The sequence below is a fragment of the Gouania willdenowi genome, chromosome 6 (genome assembly GCF_900634775.1).
Source record: "Gouania willdenowi chromosome 6, fGouWil2.1, whole genome shotgun sequence".
Classification (NCBI taxonomy): domain Eukaryota; kingdom Metazoa; phylum Chordata; class Actinopteri; order Blenniiformes; family Gobiesocidae; genus Gouania; species Gouania willdenowi.
The window spans coordinates 58,480,506-58,492,610 of NC_041049.1; the positions used below are offsets into that span (position 1 = coordinate 58,480,506).

A 12,105-nucleotide genomic window follows, 5' to 3' on the forward strand; every position below is an offset into this window, starting at 1 on the left:
TTCTGTTTTTTCATGTTTTTGTTACATAATGAAAAACGAATGAATACACAGATTCTACTGTTGGCTTTCCTTTCCTTTCCTTTCCTTTAGGCTCTCTCGTCCCAAACGGCTCCGGTTTCTACAAGCTCAGGTGTAATATTCTACTATCCTGCAGAATGTTCAGCCAAACAACTCTAGTGCTTTCCATTGAATAACTACTGTATCTCTGTCTGCAATGACTTGTATTATGTCGGTAAATGATTAATTATTCATATTCTCTCTATTTAGAGTTTCCATAAGCTCAGACTGTAGGCGACTTCTTCAGGATGAATGGCTGTCCAACTGATTTTATCCATTATGTCCAAACTGAAATCAGCCATACCACACAACATATGTCTCCATAAGGGCAGTAACGATTCACTCAACTCCCAATACGATTCGATTCACGATACTAGGTTCATGATACGATTCTCTCACAATTTATTTTACAAAATGGGACTGTAGACAAATGATGACTGAAAAATATTCCTTTATTTTTTTCGGGGAAAAACGAGAAAATACTGTACTGTTTTCCTTTTATTTTTCATTGTCAAAAGAATCCCTTGATAAACTATTCAAAACAATGCAATTTACCTAAAAATTAATCTTGAATTAAATAAATAAAGGAATAATACAAGAAGAAGAATATTAATTTACATTCTGGTTCTATCGTAAACAATGCAAATCTGCATAATAGTTCCTTTTCTTTTTAAAAGTGCAACTGAAAATGTATTTTGTGCCTTAACAATTGGACTTAAAAAAAAAAAAACAGTCAAATATTTGTTTGAACCAGCAGAGGGCGCTGGTAACCCAGTGGTCAGTTGGCATGCAGATATTCTAGCAGTGAAAAAGAGATGCTATGCTAGCAGACGGAGCTAATAGAAAAACGGGACTTTTACAGATATTCACGTAATATTACAGATATTCTTTCGGTGCTAAAGGGGTAAGGAATCATTTGTGAACATGTTTAAGAGTAGAAGGCGGCCAGAAACAAAGTAGTAGCAGATTCTGCCCGCTGCCTACGCTTCTGGACAAGAGAAGGATAAATAGATAGCGCCCTCTGCAGTTATTGCGATTCAATTTTTAGAGTATCGATATCAACCGTGATACCTATGAATCGTTTTTTAACTGTCTTACAATTAATCATTACATCCTTAGTCGCCATAAGGGATTGATGTCTCTGAAATCATTTTACGATACATCCAAAAACGACACTGGCAGTTTTGCTGCGAATTTGTAGACCTTTGTACAAATTTTATTAAATACTGTTCTTCATCATGCATTCTTAGTTTGCTCAGGGATGATATAGTTAAGTACTGGATGAATTAAAGTTGTTCCCAGCTTCCAAAGATCTCTTCATTCTCAGAGTCACAATTAAAAGTCTTCTTCAGTAGCTGCTGGAACAGTTTTTCCAAAACAAATTTGACTAGATACACATTTTACAGTAAATGTTGATGTATTTATAATCCTTATATTTACCAGAGATATCGCATTAAGATTAGCAATCCCAGCCAAGAAAGGCTACAACATGAAGACCATTTTCAGAACATGTAAGCAAAGTAGATAATCAAACATAGCAACAAAAACATAACATGAATACATAAGAAAAAATATGAAGTAAAAAATCAATGACGCAAAAATAGATAAAAACAGACACAAATTTAGAAAAAAAGATGTGGAAGGTTGAGGACTCCAACCCAAACATCATTCACATTGGAAATTATTTTTATTGACCACTTTAAATACTTTGACAGCTATTTATAGAAAGAACAAAACTACATCAATCTTTATTTCAGTGCTGGGAGGAAGTTGTTCCACAGATGAAAAATTTTGTCAGAATCCATGAAGTAGTTTTAACAAAAACATGCTAACAGACAAACAAATGAAAGCGCTTATGCAGCGCAGACTTTAGAAAACGGCCAATTTTGTTCTTAGCTGTTTCCATCACTGACAAAACTTATCATAGTTACTGGATCTGTGGATGTTAATTAGATTTTTGAGAAAATAAAAACGGCTTTCAATTCTATGTTAGGTCATATAATAGGCTCATCCAACGGTTTACCAACTGAAATCACTCAATCATGAAATTGAAATGAGCTCATTATCCCTGCACTAAAAATAAAATTCAGTTTAATCCACAATTACAATCACCTAGATCTAGTATGGTTTCACAGAGAAATACCGCTAAATGGGGTTTTCCATGTCAAAATCGGCTCACTTCAACCTTCTGCCAAATCCACATTCTGGATCGGATTCGTACGAAACTCGAGATTTTGATAGAAGTCACAACCTGACATCAATCCACCAAATTTGAATGAAATCAAAACCTTTTTAAAACTGTATAAGAATTTTTGAAAGTGGTAAATGGGCTTTGTTAATTGTTGTCAATGTTAATTTCCAAGAAATGCTGAGTCGGCAATCTGGATCGGATCCAGATCAGATGTTGCATGTCATAGGCTTACATCATCCTGCAAAATCTTGAACGAATCGATGACGATCTGACAGAGATATGAGTTTTAGAAAATTTGCCCTATGCTATAGATATGGAATTTTGTGATTTTTGATATTTTTGTGACCTTGATCTTGAACCTACTTTCACCAAAATTGAATGGTCTCATCTGTGGCCAAAAACCCATTAACAGAAAAAAATTGAAGTGGATTCGTCAAAAATTGAGGAAACTATCATGTACACAATCATACAAACATGACGACCAATATACTTTTAAAAACCGTTTTGGAAGGTAATAAGTAAACGCCATTTCAAATATAACCTGATACTAGTCGAAAAATGATTCTAGTATAGAGGTTTAATACCAGCTAAGCCCTCCACAAATCCCTTTCAAAATAAAAGCTCAGTAATTTGATTTTCCTCTCTGGAAAAACCCCCCCCCATTGTACCTGATATTTAGCTGCAATTGACATAGAGATTAATTATTTGTTCTCACATAAAAATGCAAAAAAAAAAACCTAAACAAAAACACATTACAGCTAAACATGCATCCATATGAAAAAGTAATTGATGTAACCGGAGCCTGGTTTCTCTACATTTCCCGTCACCTTGTCCAAAGAACCTGTCGTTAAACACTATAGAGTTTGGTTTTGATGACTCATAGATCATGTGAAACAGCACCAGTCTATCCCAGTACAGCCGTTACACACAGTGATTTACTGCGTTTCTGCAGCCTGATGGAACGTTAAAATGTTATACTGCTGCTGAATGAGCAAACTGCCATCTGGATGAGAGTCACTCTTGACATGATGAATGCAGCAGCTTTGGTGGCAAATCTGTGTCATGTGACGAATATTTTACCCTTTTTTAATTAAATTCAAGGGCTCAGCTTTTAAATCCTCTGTATGTTTACCTCTCTTTTTGTTTTTAGGTAAATCCCTGCCAACATTTGTGTGTTTGGGTCAATGTTGCAGTAAACTGTGGATATTGGTTACAGTCTGTAACCATAGCAAAGCATTATGGGAACTCGTCGGACAGGTTTACGGGGCTTCACGTTATCACCTTGCCCCCAAGGGAAGAAGGGCATCATAATGGAGAGTTTCTTGTGTCAGGGATGAAAACGGAGGCGAACACAGCAGTGCTTTGTTTGTCTTAGCCCCTTTTTTTGTTGTTGACATCAGACTGACCTTTTCCTTGTCAGCATGGTGTGAGATTGTACTACAGGAATGGGAGAAATGAAGTACAGAATACAATGTAGATTTATTTTAAACCCATAATAAAACAATAAAAGAAATGGTGAAGAAGTAGTGGTGCTAGAGTGGGAAACATTTCTGTTTTCTTTTCAGTGATTTTTTTTCTTCTTGTTTATTCATTTAAATATTCCAAAACAAACATGCAATTTGTGGATATTTTGAGCATCAGGTAATAACTACAGTAGTCTCAGCATTTCCTAGCATCCAGACTAAACCTTTAAAGTTTCTTCAATATCTCAGCCAACGAGGTGATATTTTCACCAGTGGATGTTGTTGTTGTTTTATTTTGGAAATTCAGGTAGCTTATATTTCAGTTGAGAGAAGCTATGCAACTGGCCCTAATGGTTTGATTGACAATGCCAAGGTTTGATGGAAGTGAGGAGGTTCAAAACTTGTTTAATCTTACTATATATTGTGGATGAATGAAAAGAGTAGAAGGGTTGAGCTGCATGTACATAATTAAAAAGTATATGTGCCAAGGCTACAAGTCAAACCTGGGTAGAAACGCACAATATCTTAAACAAAAACCAAAATGTACATGTTGTAAAGAAACAGTGAAAGACTGAACAAAACACAGGTAACTGTATGTTTAAGCTGGTGCTCAATAATGAGCAAGAAATTTTTATGAATGTGTTTTTACATTTGGCTCATTTTTAGTATTGATCTTTCCCTCCCTGTATCCTCCGGTCTGTCCTGTCTCCTGTTTCGCCGCAGTGAGAGCTGCTGATTGAGGAGTTTCAGGCCTCTCGGGTGTCATTACTGACATCTGAGACGGGCGTGAGCACTTGTTTTTATGCTTGAATCTGACTGCAACACAATGACCAAAGCCAATGCTAAAGGACCTGTAGTGTGAATAAACAAATGACCAAAAAATGAATAATTGACAGTGTTTTAATCTTTTAATTCAATGGAAATTGTTGGAGATGTATAGGAGATTACAGTCTCTAACATCTTTATGATTTTTAATAAATACACCAATTATCATCAATAATTTCTGGCTGAACTGATTACACAACACAATAAGCACAACTATAACATCACATTTCACGCTCACGTTAAAACAGTCAACTTCCCTGTTCCCTTCCCCCTCACCTAGTTGTAACACTGCCCTCTCTTTTTAATCCTCCCTTTAATAAATTGTTTCTTACTCTTCCTTTGGGACGGCTGGTGATGGCCACAATTATGCAATAAAATAAAAACATTGATTTAATTGCAATAACAAAACATGCATTGCCCTTCTTGTAGTGGTGACCTTAGCGTGTGCAGAGGAAAAATAAAATAAATAAATACACCAATTTAAAGGACAAGTGAAATTGCAATTTGTTATGATAAATTGTCAGGATGAATGAAATGGTTGTAATCATTTATTGGTGGTTTCTTCATGCAATGTTTGACGTGTGTTTTTTTTCAGATGACTTTGAGGATGAGCCCCCTGTTTCTCCAGCTGCAGAGCGCCAGGTGAGATGATATCATGCATTTAATTGTTTCTTTCACCTGTTTAACCCAAGAACACTATCGTCTGGTGATTTTCATTGTTTTGTGTTAGTCTGAGTGTCATGGGTCATCTGAGTAGCTTCAGCATCATCTTTAAAGGTGTTGTGGCGGTTTTGATGAATGAGATGGAGTCAAGCTTTAGGGTTGCTGGTCAGATGCGGACACAGGGTTTATTATGTCAAAGTGTTTGGGGCGAACAGACCGGTTTGGGATTCAGAGGTTAACCAGCTTAGCTTTCAGCGGGTGTGCCTCGGTGAATCTGCTGCTGTTCCGTGCTCTCAGGGTTATTAATGTCTCTGATAGCGGTAGTCAAAACATGGCCGAGCTTCCTCAGGCTGAGACCTTGGTGTGATGCTATCTGTATCTGGCATGCTTAGGGCATTCTGAACAGAACCAACCAGGGGAGAGTCCCATAACTGAAATTAGTAACATCATCACTAACAATTGGTTATTTTTACCTGATATAATATACCCAATAAATAGTACTTGCCATCAAAATATAGTAGTTATTGTTGGGTATTAGAGCTGTATCTTGATATTTTCTCTCAAAATGGTGATATAAAATATAAATCTCGATATTTTGATTTCAAATAAAGTTTCACCAGAAAGACAATTCTGGTTAAATCTGCTGATGCAAAATACCACACAGGCCCATTTATTAATAAACAGCTGCTTAATATGTGTCACTTTTGGCATTTTCTTCTATAGGGGACAGCATGTGTGAGTGAGTTCTGTGGTGTGGCTTTTTTAGGGGAAGGTCTGGGTTAGGACGCACTTAGCAAGTGATCAAACTGGGCTTTTAATGCTGTTCTGAGAAGTAGCAAAAGCAGTGACTCCTAAAACAAGTATTTTAATACATAATAAACTTTAAATAATATATACATCGATAGAGGTGATATTGTCATTTTTTATATCGCCAAAAAAGAAAACTTGATATATCTTAAATCACAATATATTGCCCTGCCCTATTGTTATATTATATTGGGTACTGCACTAATTTGTGATGTATGATCATGTTTTTATATATATTGTACTTTTATTGGGTATATTGTATCGCAGTGGTTCTCAAACTTTTTTGGCTTAAGTGCCCCCTTTCTCTTATTTCTGAATCCAAGTACCCCCTTTGTCTGACTACAACATTTTGCTTAGAAAACTATTTAAATACAACTATAGAGCATAATGTTGGAATGAATGAGTGCTAACACACATTTTTAAATAATATATTTAGTAAATAAGTGGAAAGAAAGTGTTTAGTGCAATGGTTCCCAACTTGTTTTGGATCGTGACCCCCGTGACTCAAGAATTTCTGTAAGAATTCCACTTGAAGGTTAATTAAACGACTGTATGAATCTTCCTCAGTTGGTGCAGTCCCTTGGTGTCACCATCTATCAAGCTCTGGACTGGGGGCTTGACGACAGCGAGGAGCGAGAGCTCAGCCCACAGCTGGAACGCCTCATCGAGCGCATGGCCAACGGTGACCATGGTGGGGAGGCCAATAGCTTTGCTGGTAACGGAACAAAGGACGAGGGCTACAGTGGACAGGAGGAAGAGGAAGAGTACGAAGAAGAAGACGAGGAAGAAACGGGAGTGATCAGGGCGGTGTGCTCGTTCCGCCAAGTAATTGCCATGTGCGCCGCTCGACTGGCCAACCCCAGTTTGGCAGCAGACCACTACCAGGCCGTGTGTCGGGCTCTGTTTGTGGAGACTCTGGAGCTGCAGACCTTCCTCATTAAGATCAGGGATGCAAAAGAGGTAGGAGAAGTAGTCTGATTACTTTTTTGGGTTTATTTCCAAACAGTTCTGGAGAGACATTTTTAGCAAAGCTAAACAAGGTTGTTGCATGAATATATGAAGCTTTTTCCTGGGTTGTCCTGATCACGAGATTTCGTTATTCTTGCAGTTCATTTCCTCTCATTCTATCACAATGAAACCAAAAAGTATATTCATACTTTTTTAACTGAATGCTCCATTGCTTGTTTTAGCTTTTTTTTTTTTTTTTTTTAAAAAAAAGGAAAACATTAGGGACTGATATTCAGACTGATGAGATTTAAACATAAAATGGATGACAGAAACAGTATTTTCTTTGGTGTACAGTATTTCAAACAAGGTTCATTTACTAATCAGTTTGTGTTTCCTGACCAATATTGATATTTTCTTTTTTGGCAAAACATTTTAGAAATAGCTGTATTTTTCATTTCTTTTTTTTTTTCTTTTTACAAATCTTTATTTTAAAATGTCGTTTGTGATGGATTCATTTACCTGTCAGGGTTTTTGAGGAAAGGATCTAAACACCAGAAACCTAACTAGCAGACAGTTTGTTTGTGACTAATAAAAAGGGCGGGGCAATACACAGAGTTCATGACACCATACCTTTGGTTTTACAAGATCGATATCATACAATATTATAAAAAAGAACAAAAAAAATGCGTTTAATATTGTTAATAATATCAGATTTATTAAATTAAAATCTGGATGACTTTGCTTTTGAAGTTTCAAATATGTCTTTTAGTTAAAACCAGTCTGTGACTAAATTTGAGAACTAATTATCTAAATATGGACATAAAACCATGTTTGCTATGCTAGTAGGTCAATGAGTTGGAGTTTAAAGCTGAGGGTTTCTCCATCTTTCTTGTAAACATTGTAAAAGAACAAGAAAAGACTGTCATCTCTAAAGACAAAAGCAGAAAGTGTAAGAAGTGACCTGCAGTTTATTTATTTACCCCAGTGGTGTCTCACTGCTGCTGCCTCACCACTTGTTGTATATCGCTGTATGCTCACGGATTATGATTTGCTTTCAAACCCGGGCCGTAGAGCAGCCTGATGAATGATACTGCCACGGTTGCCCCCAGACTCGGCATCCAATCCGTGCCTTTTGTTATGCTGCCTGCTGCTGCTGCTGTTGTGGTTACACATTTTTTAGCTGCTCATGCATAAAGAACAGAGATACTGTGCTGTAAAACCTTTTAACAGCTACATTTACACAGCAGACAATGTGTTGTTCAGCAGATGGTGTTACGTGCCGTGGTTTAAGTCATTAAAGTTGTTGCTAGGAAACTACAAGAATTCAGTGACAGTGGCTTTAGTTTAGGGATTAATATCATTTGTTTTCTTTTTGTCTCAGCTTCTAATGTGGCACAAGTGGATGATTGACCTCTTTTTTGGACAACATAAGCAAAATTTAAAAAAGCAATACATTTTTCTTTACCAGGGTTCTGGCATTCTATTCATGAGTCTAAAAATAAGGCCTTAATTGTCAATAAAATGTCTTAAATCAATGTTTCACAATTTTAAAATATTAACACATAATAAGTAGGATTTTATGATTGTAATTAGTCTCACGTTTTAAAATAAATTGTAACATCTTTTTTTTTTTTATATATATATATATATATGTACTAGTGCAGTGCCCGTAGGAAGTACTGTATGTCTTGCTAGAAAAGTGGGAGGTTAAGTAACTTTTTCATGGGTGGTTTACATGGGAGCTTTAATTCATCTTTAATTCAGAATAAAAGTTAAATCCTCTATAAACTGACCTTATAAACACTTAATTCCTAATGAAAATTTAATTCTGAATTAAACACACACACACACTCTGGTGCACCCACAGGCTGCATCTAACCCGGCCAACTGTTTCGCTTGATCAAAGCCAGCAAAGGCTCAATCCACAGTGATGATGTCATCAGTTGTAACATTTATTAAAATTTTCCGCTCCCGGTGGACAATTTTATGAAATAATTCATTAACGGTGTCATTGCAGTCCAAACAAATATGACCTTGCACACCTTTGAACCAAGCAGCAGCCATTTTGAAAGTCTCAGCTCTGTCTGACCCTGAACCACAGAGATATTTCAGCCACACACACACACACAGACAGAGATTTCTTTATAGATAGATAAACAACATGGGAAAATGTAAATTTAACAAAAATTGCCTGTCCAACAAAACATTTTGTTAATGGTTTTTATTTTTTGTGTTTATGTTGTTGTTTTATAGATTTCTGGCAAATGTTGTAGTCATCAAGACTATAATCTTGATTATTGTAGTCTGTTTTTTTTGTCTATTTTACTGTCATTTTGTGTGTTTACTTTGAGGGCCGCCAGTTGCACGTCTGCACTTAACACTAGAAAAATGCTGTAGATATTATGTTGAAGGTTACAATGTATGTAACTAATTAGTTAATAATAAATGGGTCAGTTTTTCTCATAACTACTGTTGCTGACTATTGTTCTCTGTTTGAGTAACATCACTTGATGATGCCATTCCACACTACAAAATATGTAATTATTATTATTTTATAAAAAATAAAAAATGTATGTATCATTCATGCTGATATCGCATCGGATCAATATCGTCATCGGCTGCAATATCGGTATCGAAAATGAAAAATTTGTATCGGGACATCCCTACTATTGTGTTAGCTTTCTGTTAGCATCTCTTATGCTAAAGGGTCAGTTTATTCCTTATCTTAAATCAGCTTTAAAATACATTAAAAAATATTATCCATCATCTAATTTGTTTCTCATCTCTTGGTTACCGTGTGAAGCTTCCTTATCCATGAAAATATTGGTATCAACATTTTTGGCGTGAGCGTCTGAGCCTTTTTTCTGTCAAAAATGGTAAAATTATCCATCTTACTGTAACACAGTTCACCAGATTTGCATTTAATTAAATTTTAAATACCAGTTTTCATAGAATGTTATTGCCAATTACAAAGTCCATTACCTCAACTCAATTACAGTTCAATTACGATGACAATGGCACTAGATTTTTTTCATTTACAGTTATCATTATGTCATAACCCTGGTGTGAACCCCTATACTGTATAAACCTTTCCTGCAGCGCCACCATCAGGTCAAACTTTCAGTTTTGGCGTTGGTATATCTTAAAAAATTTTCATCCAAATCTCTTCTAATTTGGGGTAACCATTCATGACTCTCACATAATGTACCATATTGATTGATGTTGGTGACCCCCCCCCCTTTTCCTCTCTTAAACATATATACAGTATTTACTTATTTTTATCTTCTTTTTGTAACATATTTGAGGTTATTGATAATATAGTCCTCTGTCTGTTACTTTCACTGTGAAAGAGCTGACAGACACGTTTTACACAGCTCAAACACCTTGGGTTCAAATTGACCCCAGAGGAACATCAATTAACAATATGTGTTCAGCACATTGAAAAAATAATCATCTTGATAATTTTATAATTCTACCCATCAAATTAGGAAAAGTCATGAAATACGAAGCAAAAAAACCCAAAGTCAATTATTATTTTTTGAATGATAAACACTAAATGTGGTGAAATTGACCCCAAGGATAATAGGAAAGTTAAGCGCATTGTCATTGGTAATATACTGTGTTTAATAATTGGGGAATATGAATTTAGTTTGCCATTCAAAGTGCTAAATAAGGTTATAAATATAACGGAGTGAATTTCTGTTTGTTGCTCAGATGCTGAAGAAGATTTCTTCAGAGGAAACTCTGGAGGACAGATCCACTGCAGAGCTGGACGCCCTGAAGCACAGAGACTGGGTGAGATGAGACGGGTGGCTCCTCTGTGAAGCCTGGAGAACAGGACTATAGTGTACTGTAATGCAGGGGTTCTCAACCTTGGGGTCAGGACCCCATTTTGGGCCACGAGACACTGGGAGGGGGTCGTCAGATGCCTTTAAGAAGCTAAGAACATTTTCTGAACAATTTGAGCTTATTGTTGCTTATTTTTTTTACTTTTTTTCTGCAACTACACTAAACTTTTCATCACTGTTTCTTGCTATATTTTTGCTACATTACTCCCATTTTGCTATTTCAATGCCTTTTCTGAAATTTTTTCCACTTTCAAGACATTTTCTGCACTTATAAACCCTTTCCACCACTTTTCCCACCTAATGTCACATATGTTGACCCGTTATTTTCACTTTTAACCTCTCTTCACCATATTTCATGCTTAGTTTTTGCCCATTTAACCACATTCATCATTTGTCATGCTCATCATGTGCCAGTTTAAACTAATTGTTCCAATATTGACACTTTGAACCTTTTTTATCATTTTTCTTGGCCACTCTAATTTACTTTTTATTACATTTTTTTCTTATTATTATTGTATTTAATTTTTTTTACATCAAAATTGTTTTTTTTTAATTTTATTTATTTATTCAAAATTGTATTTATTTATTCTTTTTTTTTTTTTTTTTTTTACTCTTTTTTCTTACTTTAATTTTTTTTCACTATAATTTACAACTTTGAACTAATTTCTGTGTTTTTTAAAATCCTATTTCACCACCTGTTCTTCAATGTTCATGTCTGTGTACAGTGGAGGTCCCCGGTCTAGACTGGCACCTTCATTTTGGGGGTCGCGGGCTGAAAAGGTTGAGAACCACTCTAATGCCTAGTGATGATCACACATGTATTCACATATACACGTTACAGGCTCGACTGTGGGTGCAGTTGATGAAGGACCTCAGGCAGGGCGTGAAGCTGAAGAAGGTCCAGGAGCAGTCGTTCAACTCGCTGCCAACCGAGTTCAGCCTGACGCCCTTTGAGATGCTGATGCAGGATATACGAGCTCGCAACTTCCAGCTCCGCAAAGTCATGGTGGGAGTCGACACTATGGTATTCACTAGCCCAGTGTGTGTCCTTTGAAATGAGAGATTTTTAAGCACCCACAACAGTTACTGTTTGAAGCACTGAAAGTTCTGTTATCTCTTAAAAAATCGGTTTATTTACTCCAAAGGTAGACTTGTCTGCAAATGAGGCACACTGTGTGTTTGGTTCCTGTTTGTACACAGGTGGATGGAGACATTCCTACAAGGGTCAAGAGAAATGCCCATGAACTGATCCTGGATTTCATCAGATCAAGACCTCCACTTAAACCTGTGAGAAGCTTCATTC

The 12,105-nt window shown here is 36.2% G+C and overlaps 1 protein-coding gene across 2 annotated transcripts in view; it reads left to right on the top strand.

Moving 5' to 3' along the window:
- The window catches only part of spire2 (spire-type actin nucleation factor 2), a 34,098-nt gene that overhangs the window by 1,896 nt on the left and 20,097 nt on the right, over positions 1-12,105 (top strand). The window contains exons 2-6 of one of the 2 annotated variants that reach the window (XM_028448886.1): positions 5,132-5,178; positions 6,574-6,966; positions 10,669-10,749; positions 11,644-11,826; positions 12,003-12,089. In XM_028448886.1, coding sequence (XP_028304687.1) covers positions 5,132-5,178; positions 6,574-6,966; positions 10,669-10,749; positions 11,644-11,826; positions 12,003-12,089 — 791 coding nt within the window. The remainder of the gene's footprint in view (positions 1-5,131; positions 5,179-6,573; positions 6,967-10,668; positions 10,750-11,643; positions 11,827-12,002; positions 12,090-12,105) is intronic. The other variant, XM_028448887.1, reaches the window with a different exon arrangement.